General features: G+C 35.1%; 1 protein-coding gene and 1 long non-coding RNA gene across 2 annotated transcripts in view; both read right to left on the minus strand.

The window, feature by feature from the left end:
- Window positions 1-12,631, minus strand: part of LOC149784859 (glucoside xylosyltransferase 1-like) — a 30,148-nt gene extending 17,517 nt beyond the window's left edge. The window contains exons 1-3 of the mRNA XM_089931152.1: window positions 12,371-12,631; window positions 5,344-5,753; window positions 564-729 (exon numbers count right to left, since the gene is read on the minus strand). Coding sequence (XP_089787278.1) covers window positions 564-729; window positions 5,344-5,693 — 516 coding nt within the window. The 5' untranslated portion in view covers window positions 5,694-5,753; window positions 12,371-12,631. The remainder of the gene's footprint in view (window positions 1-563; window positions 730-5,343; window positions 5,754-12,370) is intronic.
- On the minus strand, window positions 6,277-9,380 carry LOC149784860 (uncharacterized). The gene is made up of 3 exons (XR_016413467.1): window positions 9,146-9,380; window positions 8,367-8,511; window positions 6,277-6,585 (listed from the first exon to the last, which is right to left on the minus strand). It is a non-coding gene; the product is annotated as an uncharacterized LOC149784860 (long non-coding RNA).
- Window positions 12,632-17,351: the final 4,720 nt, after the last annotated feature.

Genomic DNA, 17,351 nt, shown 5'->3' on the forward strand with positions numbered 1-17,351 from the left:
CTAATCTTTGATAAATGTGTCATTAGACATTTTTCAGCACTAACAATACTTTTAAAACATACCAATAAATCATAATTTACAAACCCCATATGGACAAAGTGTGGTGCTTTGAATATTAATTTGGTTCATATTTCATTGCAACCAATTTAGCAGGGTTAACTTTGTGGTCTAGCTAACCCATAAAAAGCATGAAAACTGGTACCCTATGAATAAAACTGAATTTACAGTATTACTGATTAGATAATTTAGTGGACAAAAATCCAGTGTACATAACTGTTTTTATTTCTGCTTTGTCACTGTACTGACTTGCTCTTAGCACAGTACCATAAAGTAACTCTAACATCATTCCCATTGGATGGATCCATGTTCTTAGAATGATATGCAAACTTACAAATGCCAATCATATTCAGTGGTTAGAATTATACATGGGGAAGAGTTGTAAAGCGTTGCCAATACTTTCATATGGACAAGAATTGTGCATGGGGAACCAGTGTAAAACTTTACCAATACAGCAACAACTATGCAAAGGGAAGATAAATTTTATTTGTTTATTAACTCTTTACCTGATCTCTGAATTGTTGCTGCAAATCTTGCTCAGCAAAGATGTGGAAGATAAGCGGTGATAGCGAAAAAAGTACAGCCGATTTCAACATGACAACTGACTCTTCTAACCGGTCACCGCAGGCCACAACAGAGAGGTGTATGCCATTCTTGAATGTCTCAGATGTCCTGTATAATTAAAAAGTCACCTGTGAGTATAAAGAATGTCATAGCTTTATTATCCCAAATTTTGTCAACTCACAAACATTAGTAGCAAATTTTGACAACAAACTGTCAGACTTCAAAAATTCCCAACGTCTCTCCATGTAATATGCAAATACTCAAAAAGATCATCAATCTAAGATTACAAATGATTGAAAGTTTGTGTGACACTGCTATTTGTGAAGGATAATGCATTTTAATGGGCCATCAAATGATAGAAAACATAAAAGCCACAAAATAATTGTTAAATATACGATAATGTCAAGAGAGGTTTAACTTAAGGTAGATATACACAAATAAAGGTGTACCATAGCACTACTATATTCCATTGTTAAGAAATCTGAACAAAAAGTTAATTATTGTCTTAATTACAATAGCCATTGTCACATTATAACAAGAAGAACATGGCTATATTGAGTCATTAATTACAAGTTAATTAAAGGTATCTAAGAGTCCTGGTGTCCAAGTAATTCTAGTCAAGGCCAGATGAGGGCGATGTGATAAAATTAGTCAGGCTATCGGTAGTGAAATGAAGCTATCCATTTGGGACATGAAATATCTCTATGTGTGATATAAATTACCAACTATCAATCTGAAGGGTATGGACATTAAAGAACTGCTTTTCTTTCTCGGTGGTCTAAGAGGAAATTTTAAATTATTGACTATATCTTGATGAGAAAATGGGAACTAAGGGTTTGTCCCAACAGAAGGAGACTCAGGCAGTCTATCCAGGCTGGTTTGGACAGGTATTGAACCTGAAACCCTTGAATGATTAGTCCAATGCTCTACCAACTGAGCTAATGTGACTCCCGAGAGAAGTGCATAAATTAGAATAATTACTTCAGGTAGATCCAAGCACCACTTGCAAAGTTAGCCGCTCAGTCTAATATGAAAACTTGGATCCAGACAAAACCATGTCAAACCATCACTGAGTGCACTCATGTGGGAAAAGTAAATTCCACTTGGTTTTCTCACATGGGCAAACTGTACCACACATATAGCAGCATTCTCTCCGGGTTATTTTACTCTACATGTCACATTATGCTATCATTTCAGCCTGCTAGGGTTTAGAACCTGCTAATAATCCATAAACTTAGAATGCTATGCTTTATCTTTCCCACTATCCTTATAAAATTAATGTGTTAAATTAAACATCATGTCATTTGATTCAGAGCCCTATACTTCTTACCTCTTCTTTGGTACTGAATTAAGATGATCCATAATAACTACTCATTCACTTAGCTCTTATCTGGGGCCCCGAGTGGCCAAGTGGTCTAAAGCACTCTACGTCACGGATCACTGCCATTTCACATCTGTCTGCAAGGGTTCAAGTCTCGGGCTTGACCAATGTGGATATGTGAGAAAGCTTGCTGGTAGCTTCTCTGGGCTTTTCCCAGGTTCTTCCTACACCATTAATACTGGCCGCCATGTATAGCCTATCTTGTGCTGAAAAATGGCATTAAACCCTATAACAACAACAAGCTCTTATCTTTTCTACCTTGTTTGCCTAACTACCAATGCACAACCTTTGCAGTGGGTTTCATCTTTGCACTGACATAGTCATGTGATTGACCAGTGATGACTGAGTCTACTGTTAATGTGTATTATATATTTCAGTAATTTTCACAACTGTCTAAAACATTGTACAAATTACCTTTCAAGTTAAGCAAATTCTTGTGAAAAATGGACACACATCACTTAAAAATATATAATTACCCAGCATTCAGGTAGCCTCATGTTGCCCTGGTTACAAAGATCTGAGATTGGTGTTATCCATATGTCCCCATTGCAAGAAATGAAGGATGAGGTTCAACGCTGAATCAAATACTTCATATCTGTGGGTGGAAACTGCTGGATCAAATTGTAAGTTTTCCATATTGCTAAATTTTGGTTCAGATCTACTGTGCTACCAACAGCTGAGATGGGATGGTTTTGGGTGGGAGGGTGTAATTCCTGTCATTATTACAATAGTTTTGTTTTCTTAGTAGTAACAGTAGCTGTAGTTGTGATTGTTGTTATTCTTAATAATTTCCAGAAAATGTGATAAGTAATTAAAGTTGCATTTTATCCATGAGTTGCTCTTATATTTACATATCAAGAGCAAAATAGTTTGACTGCTTGTGGGTACCACCCAATTAATTTCTTACTTCTCTTTTCCAGCTATCCAAATAAATAAAGGAGCAACTTTTATCTTCCAATTACAGTGTGACCCTTGTATAGCACACTCCGTTATAACACAAATTTGGATACAACATGGTTGTGGTGTGGCTCCCGAATTTTCATTTACATGTATTTTTCTCATACACAGAAAAAAATTCTTTCTTAAGAGTACGAAAAACGCATGCAATGTTTATCATTCTGGGGAAGAGATGGTGGATGAATAATACAATACGAACATGATGTGGCTCCTGTAATTTTATATGTATTTTTCTCGTACATGAAAAAGTAGATTTTTCTTCTTTAAAGTATGAAAATATGTAAAAAGATTATTCTGTGATTGTGTAGGGCTTCGCCAATGTCGCAAACTTGGATTTTTTTCCCTTACTGGTGGCAAAATATACCATTTGGTGATTTTTTATATTATTGGCAACATTGTTGGCTGTTTAAACTTGTGTATACAATCATTGGTTTGGAGTGGAGAAATTCAGAGGCCCCATGAAAGGAAGCCGCAAACTGGATATAAAATGCACTTAAATTTATCTATTGTTTCATAAACAAATTCTTTGTCCATATTGACAAACCATGTAAACAGTGCATTGTTATATCATAATCCGCTTATCTTGACATCTAGCATGGTGAGAGATATCCGCTTCTTTGTTGTTGATATTTCTGGTAACGGAGATCAACCGAAGAAGGCATTCTCTCGTAATCTATCTTTCATCAGATTTTTGGATGCTCGCTAGTAATTAATATATTTACATTGACTGACATCTGTGTTTGGATGGTAAGTAAAATTCCTCTTCTTTTCACTCAGAATTAAATCCTTCAGAACACTCATATTTTCTGTAATAATACCAGAACACCTGTGTCTCTATCATCCGTTGACCCTTCCTTATATTTCTGACGCAAGCGTGGAAGGCAGCATCACTCCGCTACCATAAATGTAAAAAAATAACACAAAAAACCATCTTACTCATTGGTTTATTTAATAGGCAGGGAGGAACAGAAACTAGAATAGACCAAACAACGGCCAATTCCTTTTTAAAAATGTACCCAAATAAAATAGTTTGCTGAAATTTCAAAGGAAACAGATTACCTTTGAAGCACAACTGTTAAGAAAACTTACTCAGCAAATGGAAAAAAATCAGTCTCAATCATGCAATACAATTATTTGATGTTGCCGCCACAATAAGCTGTCCTTTAGTGGTGACTTCAATAATGCATGCAACCTTCATGAAAGAAAGCCAACTATAATCTTCAATAAAAACAACAAACTTTTCTTCAATGAATTCAGTACCAAACTTAAAAGTAATGAAATATGATAGATTTTTGCATTTTCCAACATGACTGGAACACGTTAACTGTGCTGTGAAAGTTTCCTTTTCGCAGGGAAAAAGTTTATGCACAACCAATGGCAGCTAAAACTGCAAACTAACTTTTACCGACTTGGGATGTACTGAAAAGTAAATATGCTTCATCATTGATTGTGCAACGTTTTTCCACTGAATTCAGACCAATATGACCTGTGACAAAATTAATGAATATTTTAAAACTGTGTGTGTGCATATTTTAGATGGAATCACTTGTATTATGGAGTCAATGTAATTGATGAGATTCGCAGTTGAGTACACGGTGTTGATACTCTATTCATGCTATACATTAAACATCTATATATAAACAGTATTCACATACATGTACCAATTTGTGGTTCTCTAAATAAAGCAAACTATTATATATACCTTCTATTTTTTCAATACAGGTGTTTTTCTCATTCAATATGCATTGATTTAATATGGTAACTGTGCCGATGAGACATGTATTTTACTGCACATATTTATTACCTACCCCCAATTATTTTTGAGGGTACATGCATCATTTTTCTATGCTAACTGACCTGGTTGCTTATAACACGGTTTGGTCTATAACATGGTCGGCTTCTATGGTTCCAAACTACTGTGTTATAATGGGGTCACACTGTATATATGTTTTAAAAACATGCAAATTTAAAAGTGTTGAATTATTCCAGAACTTAATTTGCAATAGAAATATTTCTCCCACAGTAAACAACTAGTTGGTATTTTTAATGTATTAGGATCCTGGTAGTTTTGTATCTTTCTGAACATCCATTATGAATTTTATCTTCCTTTTTTTCTTCAGACTATGAAAGGTCATTTTTACAACGAACAGAATCGGAGTGTTTTGATTGTACAAAGACACCATAAGAAAACAAAACAGAAAGACTTTAATTTTAATGTGGCATTAAAAATATATGGGGAAGCAAAGAAATGAAATGATATCATTCATTTAAATTCTAAGACAAATGAGTCTGACATTAATGCTTTGCCTGATGCTATCAAAATGTTTGGGGGAGATCACTGATACCGATTTGAGAAAAATCAATGAATATTTTCAAAGTTATACCTATCACTGGGTTTGCCAGCACTCTCCTGTAGCTGAACAGCCTTCATAGCTTCACCATCTTTCTTTCCATTTGTATCCCCTGTGGAAGACTTTTCTACCTCATGTAATACAATTGACTCATCCTTATTTCCATTTGTATCCCTTGTGGAAGACTTCTCTGCCTCATTTAGTACAATTAACTCATCTTTATTTACAGCATAAAACTTGAGATCTGAATCTTCTGATGAAGTTCCAGCTTCTTGGCTGTCTATTGAATCTTTACCTTTCTGTATGACATAATACATGTAAATAGCTACCACAACAATCACTGTAACACCAAACTTGAAAATCATTCTCCGTCGCCTTGACATTCAATATCAGATTGCTTCTCATTTGGTGGGCAAAAAAATGAAGTACATTCCTTGACAAATCTGTTAAAAAAGCAAAGTTTTAAATAAATACAACTTGTAACAAGAACCTCTTAAATGCAGACTGTTTGCCACTGCACATCCCACACCAAAACTGTCTACCCTTCTGCACATGAGATTCTCACGTGAGATCTAACTCAGGTTAGTCTCATGTGCAATTTAACATGCAAATTAGGTAGAACTCACGTGAGCAAATAGATTCTAATAAGAAAATCACATGTGCAGGAATTATTAACAAGAGCAATATCTTGCTCACGTGAGCCACACCTTGCTCACATGAGCCACACCTCGCTCACGTGAGCAAGATCTGCTCACGTGAGCCACACATCGCTCATGTGAGCAAGATTTTGCTCATGTGAGCAGCATCTTGCTCACATGAGCAAAAACAACAAAAAACAACTATAGTATTTAGTTTTTATTGAAAACAAGAATTAAACAAAGATCAATATTCAAATCTAGTAATCATAAGCATATAATTTGAGTTCGATTAGTGATCTTTTAATAAGGTAAGACAACTAGAGTATATATGTATGTATGTATGTATGTATGTATGTATGTACCTGTTATATTAATACATCACATTTATTCTAAACACTTTAAGGTCATATGGAAAGATACTGCTGGAAATTTGCTTCACATGAAGACCATTCTTCACTGTTCCAGAAAATTCAAAGCAAACAAAATGTGTAATTGACATTCCTGCTTCTGAATTCATTATTTGCCAGTCTGCAACAATATTTTCACTTGGAGATTGTTCTCTTTGAATCAATGCACTTCCTGTTGACCACTGAATTTAAGTTAGCAGGCTCAGTTTTGAACTGCTGAAAAATGAAACCTGAAATGGAAATGAAAAAGTTGGTAGAAGTTTTTTTCTTCTGATCACAGCATTTGAGACATTATGTAAAGTTGATTTTTAAAGATTCATTTTACAAGGTAAAGGCAAAATACATAATTGTAGTTTGGATTAGATGGCACTTTATCACACTGTGAAAATAGGAGCCAACTGTTTTCCCAAGGACACACTTATGCAGCCAACCCAGTCTGAAAATTCATCCTTTGGACTATGAGTCAAATAGCTCTACCAACAGAATTACCATAGTTCAGTAGCAAATATATAAACTGCACTGTTGATGAGATACCTGCAAGTCATGTTGCATATTCCAGATTTGACTACTTCTGGATAAAGATGCCAATGTGTACCCGGGTATTCTCCCATAGATAATAACCTGGGTAATAAAACAAACAATTGGGTACCCGTTAAAAAAAAAGTGTTCACAGGGGCTCATATGGTTGCTTACAATTTACTTGTCATGCGTGGTCTGTATAATAATACAATCCTTTCTCAAGTGACCTATTTAAGAATCACCGCTGATATTTCAAGCCTGACCATCCTAACTTCATGCCTGTTCATGTGTCATTTTTCTCATGACTTAAAAACACTCTTGTTTTCAGATCCTGGTGACATTATCTGGGTCAAATAAAATTAAGCACAATATGAATGTCTGGTTTAACATGGCTACTGTAACATGCACTTCTTATACCACCATGTTAGGAGAAAAAATGAATGAAATGGACAACTATACAGACTGAAATATAAAGATAAAAAAAGTTTGTTACTTAATAACAGTTTTGAAAAAATCAAATAAAAATTAATGCATCTGTAACTTCTGCATGAATTTTACAACAAACAGTTCCAAGAAAACAGACAGGTTCTTGAATGTGAAACCATTTGCCCTAGATTCATTCTATTATGATACTATACACATAGCAGTCCAGCTTAAATAGAAAATAAATGGCACCAGATATCATTTTTAAAAAAAGAAGAAAAAACAACAACAAAAATAACCCGGGATGTATCAATGCAACTGATGGATGTTATGTAACTGAAAAATGTTAGAGAAAAGAGATTTTGTTAAACTTAAAAACATGTTGCACTGGACCGTCGTTATGGGATGAACCATGGCAGGTTGAGGATAATACAACAATCAACATTTATGGACTTTATGACGATTCGCGAAAGTTACTGTAGACATGTACACTAGTCGAAATGACTGTTATGCACAAATAATTTATCAATTTCTTTTGTGTCTATTCTCATCCATACTACTAATCCACACGAGTTCAGCTGATTTGTGACAAAAATTATAACTGCATATACATTTTTCATACAGTTTTCTGTAATAATGGCATGTAATTTATACTCGTTGTGCTCAGATTATGATTTTTGCCACTTATATTAGTAATAATTATGCTTACAGCTCTTTTTGGGGTTGGAACATGTGAACCTACAACATAGCAGTTCAGCTTCACATTTAATACAATTTCCTTTTGATTGTATACTCTGGTAACCAATCATTAGGAATGATGGGTACACATTAGAAATTTCCAAAATACTGACATCTCTACTTCTGGAACAGTGCTCTGGAAGATTTCTCCAAAACTTTTAGGATACATTTTTCCAAAATATGTACATTTGCAATATATAAAGAAATTCAAAATCTGGTTTCCAATTTTTATATTTAAAAAAAAATGTATTGGGGGGTCAAATTTTAGAGCCTGAAATGCATATGTTATCATGTGTATTACATCAAAAGATTTGAAGCGTCTTATACATACCCTTTACTGGAGTTGGAATTTCCTCTAGCATGGCAATGCAGTTTTGTCTGACTTCTTCCTGTTGCTGTCAATGTTTTGCACTTCTTTCAAATGATTGCTAACTTTGTTGTGTTCATTAAATTTTGTGACCTTCATGAAATTTAATCTGTAAAAGATAAAAATTAGTATAATTGATCTTTTTTTTTAGTCAATGCAGAACAGAAAGAATGCACTGAAATGAGAAAACGATTTGGTTGGCAAAAGAGTCCTAGTCTATAAGTGTATATAAGCATTAAGAAAAGCTGTAATCCTTATCCAATTAAATCTATTTTAAATTTACCAATCAAAATATTTGACAGACAGGGCAAATGTCTTTTAGGAATAAAATCGTGAATTAAGCTACTGCATTTGGTTCTCAATCGTGTATGCTTATCTTGATCCACCCAATCAGCAATAAAATAATACGAAGAACATTTATGTTTGTACATATTGTTTCAATCGGTAACGCAAGTGCTCCTCACTGAGGCGTCCGCATTATTATTGGGGGTAGGGGTAAGATCCAGACATGGTTGCACAGTTTGAATTGTGGAAGGCTTAAATATTCGATGATAGTGTGGTGTAGATATCATTTTTAGAAACAGGAGGTTGATCTTTAAGTAAAATCTGAAACAAACCCTTGGCTCAATTTTAAACGACCATGCGAATTTATGCTTATGCTTATAATGTCGATGATTCAGGCTATCCACTTTGATCGTTCTATATGCGAAAATTGTAAAAAGAAATGAGAAAAAGTAACTTACCTCTTTCTCGGCAAAGAACCGGTCTTTCATAACCCTTGAATCTTCCCTAACAGCACGTCGACGTCTTCTGTTTCGTACTGGACATTAACATCTTTAGATGTTGGTGTTGGTTTCTATATTTTAATAATGTCTACACTCTTGCTGTCAGAATATTGTTTTAAGAGCAAACATGTTGCAGGAGAATATTAAAACTTTCTTCATAAACAGCGTGGCCCTGTCTAAGAGAACATGGCCCGCGCGTAAATTTCTGTCTGTTCGGTTTAAAAGTGCTCTTCTACATGTACACTGTAGGTCAACATCCAACATCTGTTGAGTTTATCTGAGGCGCCATAAAGGGTAAATTATTAGTAAACACGTTGTTGTACGCATATGGGCTTGTATCATTGATTACAATATAAAAGTCAGTCATACATTTAGTATAAAAATAATACTTCTATTATTTTATACTACTGTATAACTGACATTTAAATTGTAAGCAAGGATGCGAGCCCTTCTGGTTTTACACTCCTTTGTACACATGTACTCGGGTATTTCTTAATGTTATATTTTATGTATCAAATACATGCTATTTTATTATCTGATGTTTCATAAAAACTGAGCTATACGTGAATTCATATCATTAATAAGTTATTTAATATAGACCAAGTTAATTTTGATGTTTTTACAGTAACTTGTGCCGAGCCATGCCCCATAGGACACTCTAATGGTTCTAACAAGCCGATTCTTCCACCGTGTACTCTGATAACCTGGGTCACAGAAAGGTTAACGGAAACGTCAGTGATTTGTTTTGTGATTATTTCAATGGGAAATTTCTTTTATAAACTTTGAAATGACACGATCAGAATATTTAAAAGGCTGCAAATAAGCAAAATTTTCCATTGCCAAGAATATACACGTGTAAAACAGTGCGAAACAGCTACACAACCAAACACGACTGGATTAGGCAGTTTCTTACGGATTTATTAAATTTTATGTACAGTACATGTTTTGTTTCTTTTACTGATAATGTACATATGCATAGGAAACGGGGTTGGGGTGAAACCTCCATAATAATTTGTCTAATACGTAACCTGTTCGACTGTTCAGTTGGCGTTTGAATTTTGGCGGACACTAGACAAATGTTTAATGTTACCCCGCGTATTTCTTTGATGCCAGACATTCAACGTCGGTGGACAATATTTTATTAAACACGTTAATATTATTAATCCTTTATGGTTTCTGCGTGGATTAAACATAGGCCGTTTTATAGAATATGGGGAGGGGTGCGTCAAGCGTACGTACGCGGGGGGGGGGGGTAAAAAGTATGCATGCGTGGGGGGGGGGGTCAAGCTTTGCCAGATTTTTGCGTACGTACTAAATGGATGACCCCTAAGTCGAATTACACAATTCAGTAAGTATAAGATTGTATTAACTTTTTGTGCGAATGTTAGGCATGGAAGAAAACGATATAGCTTATGTAATTCTCCAATTTTTCTGGAAAATGACTTGAGAGTTTATTAGGCCAAAAGGACTGTGCATCAATGTTTATTTTTTTCCCAGATATGTGGCTATGTATTTGTTTTACAGTTTTATAGTGGGGTTTTAGAAGTTTGTGAATAAAGGAGTTGCATCATATGTTTATGGAACATAGGATTCATTTTAGGGCAAAAGTTTTATTTCCTTTTTATATTTGTAAACTGTGTATTTTGGGGAGAGAAACATTTCACCTTTTTACGGATTACTTTATTAAACATTAACCACGATCAGTATGCAAGTTATTAACTCTATTCTTTGACAGCTGTTAAAGTTTAATGGGTAGTCTGGTTATACGAGACCTTAATTCTGAATTGTTTCGTTTTATGAACAGTGAAATGAACCTTAATATGTTCAAATACAAGGAGCCTGTTGGGTCAAAATAAGATTAAAACTCACTGTGAGAAAATAAGTTGTAGATGTTTTAAAATTTAAAAAATACAACAAAGCAACATGAACAAGTGCAAAATAGAAATGATGTCTATTTGACAATAATGGGGATGCTTGACATTCAACATTTACACAAAATATTTAAGTCCAGATTGCTCATGTGATAACTCACATGAGAAAATCCAACTTTGAATAAATTTGAAATAAGTGTTTAATCAGAATCAAAGTCCAAGTTTCTCACGTGATAACTCACGTGAGAAATTAGACCTCTGCCTTATTTTCAAACATGGTTGTATGTAATGGAAAAGAATATTTTCTAAGTTCTACTTTCTCATGTGAAAATTTAGATTCTCACGTGAGCAAAATCTGCTCACGTGAGAATCAGGTTAGTTTTTCCTTGGCTCACAAGATCTAACAAACTGCACACATGAGCCTGCAAAATCTACCCAATTTGCATACATTTCTAACAAGGTTCTCATGTGCAGCTTATGAGCAGCTCATGCAAACTGGTGAGATTTTTCTGTACGGGAATTATCACATGTAAATTCTGAATTTGAACAAACAATGTTTCTATGATATATTACAAATCATATCAAATGAAATCATTTTAAAATTTAAGATGAAGTACATTTTACAAAAACATGTAATAAAACTCAATAATACACTTGTCTATAAATGAAGTCAATAATACTGTATACACTTGTGTATAAATCAAGTCATTAATTAATACTGTATACACTTGTGTATAAATCAAGTCAATAATACTGTATACACTTGTCTGTAAATCAAGTCAATAATAATGTATACACTTGTGTATAAATCAAGTCAATAATGCTGTATACACTTGTTTATAAATCAAGTTATTAATGCTGTATACACTTGTTTATAAATCAAGTCATTAATGCTGTATACACTTGTTTATAAATCAAGTCATTAATGCTGTATACACTTGTTTATAAATCAAATCATTAATGCTGTATACACTTGTTTATAAATCAAGTCAATAATAAAGAGCTACCAGGAAATGAGTATTAAGGCTGCAAGACATCGACTCCCTCGAACACAATCATGCATGTCAGTGGGTTGACGTGTCACATTGTAGAACTCAGACTTAGTCCTACAACGCAAGACACATAACCTGATATTTTTGTTCTGGAGGTGATGGGTCTTACTTCCTAACTAACGGTGCTGTGTAGCATGTTTTGATGTTGACTAACAGTTTAATGAAAGTCAAATTTTCAGGAATATCACACACAACTGGCAACCAATAAAGACACTTTTCTACAAAGTAAAGTTATAATGTTTTTGTCAGACTTTACTTACCTTGATGTCTTTTATCTAATAAATTCAAATTCTCACAAAAGAAATGGACCTGTTTTCAAGTATCATTGGCCTACAGCTGGCTGAAAAGCAGAAACCGATGAAAGCAGGGAATGCCAATATCAGGGGTTACTTGAAACACCGAAATACACCGAAATACACACCGAAATACACATGTATTTACATGTTCTCTCTGTATAAATCGGTTTCCACACACAAATTATTATTTGGTTCAGTGTGAATAATAATATAATGCAAAATAAAATAAGATTTATGTGATTTTGATACGAATTATTTACTTTTTCCTAGTTATAGCAAAATTCATGTAACGATGTCACTCGGTTGTACTTGATTCGACAGACCTGATACATGGCGAATCGTAGTAATACATACACAGAGTGAAAGGGAAAAGTATTGAACTATCAAAAGTATTTGCCGACATTATATTATATATTTACTATAACTTTTAATGATATAGTTTTTGAGAAATAAATAACATTTAATTTATTTTTTGTTTTAAAGGTTTCCAAATATTTGGCATATATATACTGGTTATGATGATATGACAGTTTGCAAGGATGTTAAGAAAGTATTCTTCTTGGAAATATGTGAACGGGGAATAGTCATACTTGTTTGAATAATAATAAAAAGCAAAATAATTTAAATTTATATGAATTATTTATTCTTTACTTCATCATCATCATCATCTTTATTTCCTTCCATGGAAGATTACATGATATAAGAATAAATCATCTGAATACAATCAATAAAAAAAAAAAAAAAAAAAAAAAAAAAAAAAAATATTCTATATTGGAATACAAATTCTTACACAATATCAATCAACAAAGTGTTCGTCAACTCATAAGTTGCAAGTTTCAGTACCTTATTTACAGAAGATAGCTGCACACTGCATGACAAAGTATGCTGCATACAGGACGAATAGCTTGGAGTTTTCTTTGTCGATTACTCCTGATGGTAACCTTTTACCTAAAAGATATTGTAGTTGCAGCTCATCTTCTGCATTAAATAACGTAATGTGCAGGCTCAGGGGAAATTTATCAGTAAGGAAATCCCAGAAAGAATTTCGAAAGTTCGACATATAAGGACAACTAACACAACAATGAAGTATCAAGTCTGTATAAACATTCCCACATCTAATACACATATCAAGCTGTGTTTGTGGAACAGCAGCCCATAGTTTAGCTACATATGTAAATACCTTAGTGTGTTGTCTAGTTTTAGCCGACTGCCACACTGAGGCAGGTCGTAAGTATTCGTGTATCGAAGAGAATCTATCAAAATCTGCTTGATTAGACATACGAACTCTCCAGAGGCTATTTTCAAGACCAACAATTTTTGACCTTACAATTTCTTTCCAATTATGTTTATCTGGAATTTCAGAATGATGTAAATAATCAGTTAGATACCCGAGCAAGTCAAACTTCTTTGAGGTATAATATAAATTTGAAATTAACCCGCAGCTTGACATGCATCCGCTCAGAATGAAGTGAAATAACGCAACGTTAAACACACGTTTAGTATGTACATTGTTAGGCATCAAACACAATCTGTGTAAAAACATCAATTTTCTTCTATCAATTTCGGACTGCGCTGATGTCCATCCTAGCATTCCCAGGGCAATGTCTGATCTTGTATGTATTGGAAAACCTTGTAAATGTTTGGCAAAATACCTCAGAGTTTTATCCAATAAAGCGAGGTCACTTTTTGAAATGTTACACCATAATTCACTTCCATAAAACATTGAAGGGAAAATTACCTTTTTAATTACATTTGCAGCAACCAAAGGATTTAAACCATTCGGTTTAATGCCAATACCAAACAGACCGTGAAAAGATTTTTTCCCTTTCTTGCATGCATCGAGTATTGCGTCATGCGACGTCAGCTTTGAGTTAATCCGGTGACCCAGGTGTGTTGCCGAATCGGTGACCGGCAAACATGACGGGCCAAGATACCATTTCATATTGATAAAATTCTTGTATTGGGGTCCGAAAATGATAATGTATGACTTTGTAACACTAAGCTCGAATCGCCACTTATTACTGTAGTCGTATGCTATATCTAACAGCTTTTGTAGATTGCTAGGATATATAGCCAAAAGTGAAATATCATCAGCTAGGGTTGGATTTCCCACAGCTAAGGATCCAATCTTTGCTCCAAATCCACTATTTTCTAACTGTAGCAGCAAGTCATTTATAAATATTGTGTACATCAAGGTTGACAAAACACCCCCTTGTCTCACTCCTTGGCCAATTGAGAACCAATCTGAAAATTGCCCATTTACAAGAACTTTACTCTGTAAATTTGTATACATGTTAAAAAATATCAAAAGGGATTTACCCGTAATTCCCAACGTGAATAATTTAAAAAGCAGTCCTTCGTGCCACACGGTATCAAATGCCTTTTTTGTATCAAGAAAAGCAGCAAAAACGGCGAATTGAAATACATACACAAAGTGAAAGTCAAATGTAACAAAGTACCAAAAGTGTATTCGATAGTATATATGCAAGAGTGAGATTAATATTGTGATCGTAACAAGCCACGATATATGATGATAGACAAAGACAACTCAGGTATGCATTTTTGTTAAAAACGTGTATTATTCATTATTTGGCAGAATTTAATATTTACGTTGAAGTACACAGATAATGTATCAGGTTAGTAGTGAAGTGGGCCACTTTACGTACAATGGAAATTAGCATTACAGAGACCCCTGAGCCACTTTACGTACAATGGAAATTTAACATGGAGAAAAATCGCATACCACTTTACGTACAAGGGGAATTAACATGGGAATAAATTGTGGGTCATTTTACGTACAAGGGGAATTTAACATGGGATTTTTTTTTTTAAATTCTTTTTAAAAAAAGGGTAGGCAATTGAAAGGCTATCTCTTTTCGAGAAATATGGCTGGCCCTGAAAAGGGCCTTTGGGTTTTCTTCTTCTGCTTCTAATTTCTTCTTTTTCTCCACCAACTTCTTATTTTATCTCCTACACTCTTTCTCTTCTTTTCTTTCTTTTTTTTCTCCTCCTCCTCTTCTTTCTTCTTCTCTTCCTCCTCTTCTTTCTTCCTCTTCTCATTTTCTTCTTCTTTTTCAATTTTTTCGTTCCATTTGCGTATTCTTATCCTTTCCTCTTCATCCTCCTTCTCCTCCTTTATCTCTTTCATGACACCACTTATCATGTCCTTTACCTTTCTTAAGTTATTAATTTTCATCTTTACACGATGGGGACTATAGGAATAGTGGTCTTCAACGAGTCTTATTAACATCTGCTCCATCATTCCTAAATTGTCTAAAACGTCTTGCAATGTTTGCATTTTGTCAATTTGGTTAGAAGCCATCTTCATTGTAGAATGCTTTGAACGAATGAATGAATATTGAATTATAGACGCTTACGTACTAGTACTTTTGCGTCTTCTTAATGCCTGATGACCAGGCTATTTATTTGATCGGGTTTGTAGGAATGGTGCCACTACATCCCCGTGTTTATATGCGATGACCGCATTACTTAATTACAATGTCTGTCCGTGGCAAAGGAGGGAAGGCATGAGTCCAGGAGGAGCCCGACGTCACAGGTCCATGTTGTTAGAAACGCCAAAGCCTATTGTTCAAATCGAGTCCAGTTGTACTAATGGACGTTAAATATATCAATGTCGTGTTAGCCACTGTAATTGTCCTGATCTTGATAGTTGTTAGATTTGTTTATGTTAACCTATAGCAGTTTTCTTTTCTTTTGTTTATGTACAGAGTGTACTTTTGTGTATGTATATAAAAAAACATAAATTATGCCAATCAATTAGGTGTTTGTCACCCGTTACTTTCAGTTCTTGTATTGTAATTTTGGTGAATGTTTTCACTTCTACGCGTCGTATCGGATATTTGGCGGTCGTTCTGCTCAACGTCTGACTGACGTCGTTTCCCACTTTAGGTAACACTTTCACAGGACGCACGTAAAGTCGGGCTTCTTGAATGATAGTTTTGTATTCATTGGCATGGGCCATCAAATGGAAAGCGGCACTGCTACGATTCAGTCTCAGGCGGACATCCACCCCGTTCAGCAAATACTTTTCTTGCAACCACAAGTCCAAATGCAAACGATCCATCAGTTCTAAACTTCGCCCTTGCAGAATTTTCTTACGACGGTCGTTAAACCCCACATTGTGAGGATTGTCATCTTCTGTCAGGACTGTGTCGCTAAACGTGCCTACACCTGCCGTGTCAGGTTTCAATACCACGCAAGCATCCAGATGAGTATTCTTGGCTTCTTTTCCGTACGTCAAGAGATTTTCCAAGTAGGCACGATATGGGTAAGTATCCATGCTGCTGCTGACCAGTTTGTTATTCAAGTACAAGTCCACTTCGCTGAACAAGGAATGCATGAAATTGTTGACAGGAGCTACTCTAGCATCGCCTCCTGGATTGGTGTTGTCCGCTTTGATCACTTTCACTTTCAAATACAGGTAACTGCTATTCAGATCGATGTAATCTTCGGGTTGTCCTTTGATTTCAAACTCGATGGGAGCGGAATCCGTCAAAGAGGGGATTCTTGCATGGTCATCATGGGGGGGGGGGGCATGGCAAACAGATCCAGTTCCGACTTGGAACAAGCGCAAGACTCTCGGTGCATCATTTTTTTCTCTTTCTCAATAATCGAAAACGTCTAAGTCTCGAACGGTTCTTCTTTTCTTTGCCTTTCTAGCTTTAGACGTGTGAAGTCTGGTGAAAGGGTGTTTTCTTTGTCGTCTCTTTCTGCCTTGTCCTTGCTGAATGCTTGACTCGGTAGCGTGCAGGGCATTTATAGGTGTGTCTCGTCGGCCCAAAAGGTCTTTGCCCGTTTGCAGCAAGACATTTTTGCCTGCCCTCATGAAGGCTTCTTTAGGATTTTGTTTGTCGATGATGACATTTTGGAGAAATTCTTTGCCTTGCGTCAGTGCCGCATCTTTCAAGGCGTGCAATCCGCGTGT

The sequence above is a fragment of the Sinohyriopsis cumingii genome, chromosome 13, assembly GCF_028554795.1.
Source record: "Sinohyriopsis cumingii isolate HCF-2022 chromosome 13, ASM2855479v2, whole genome shotgun sequence".
Lineage (NCBI taxonomy): Eukaryota > Metazoa > Mollusca > Bivalvia > Unionida > Unionidae > Sinohyriopsis > Sinohyriopsis cumingii.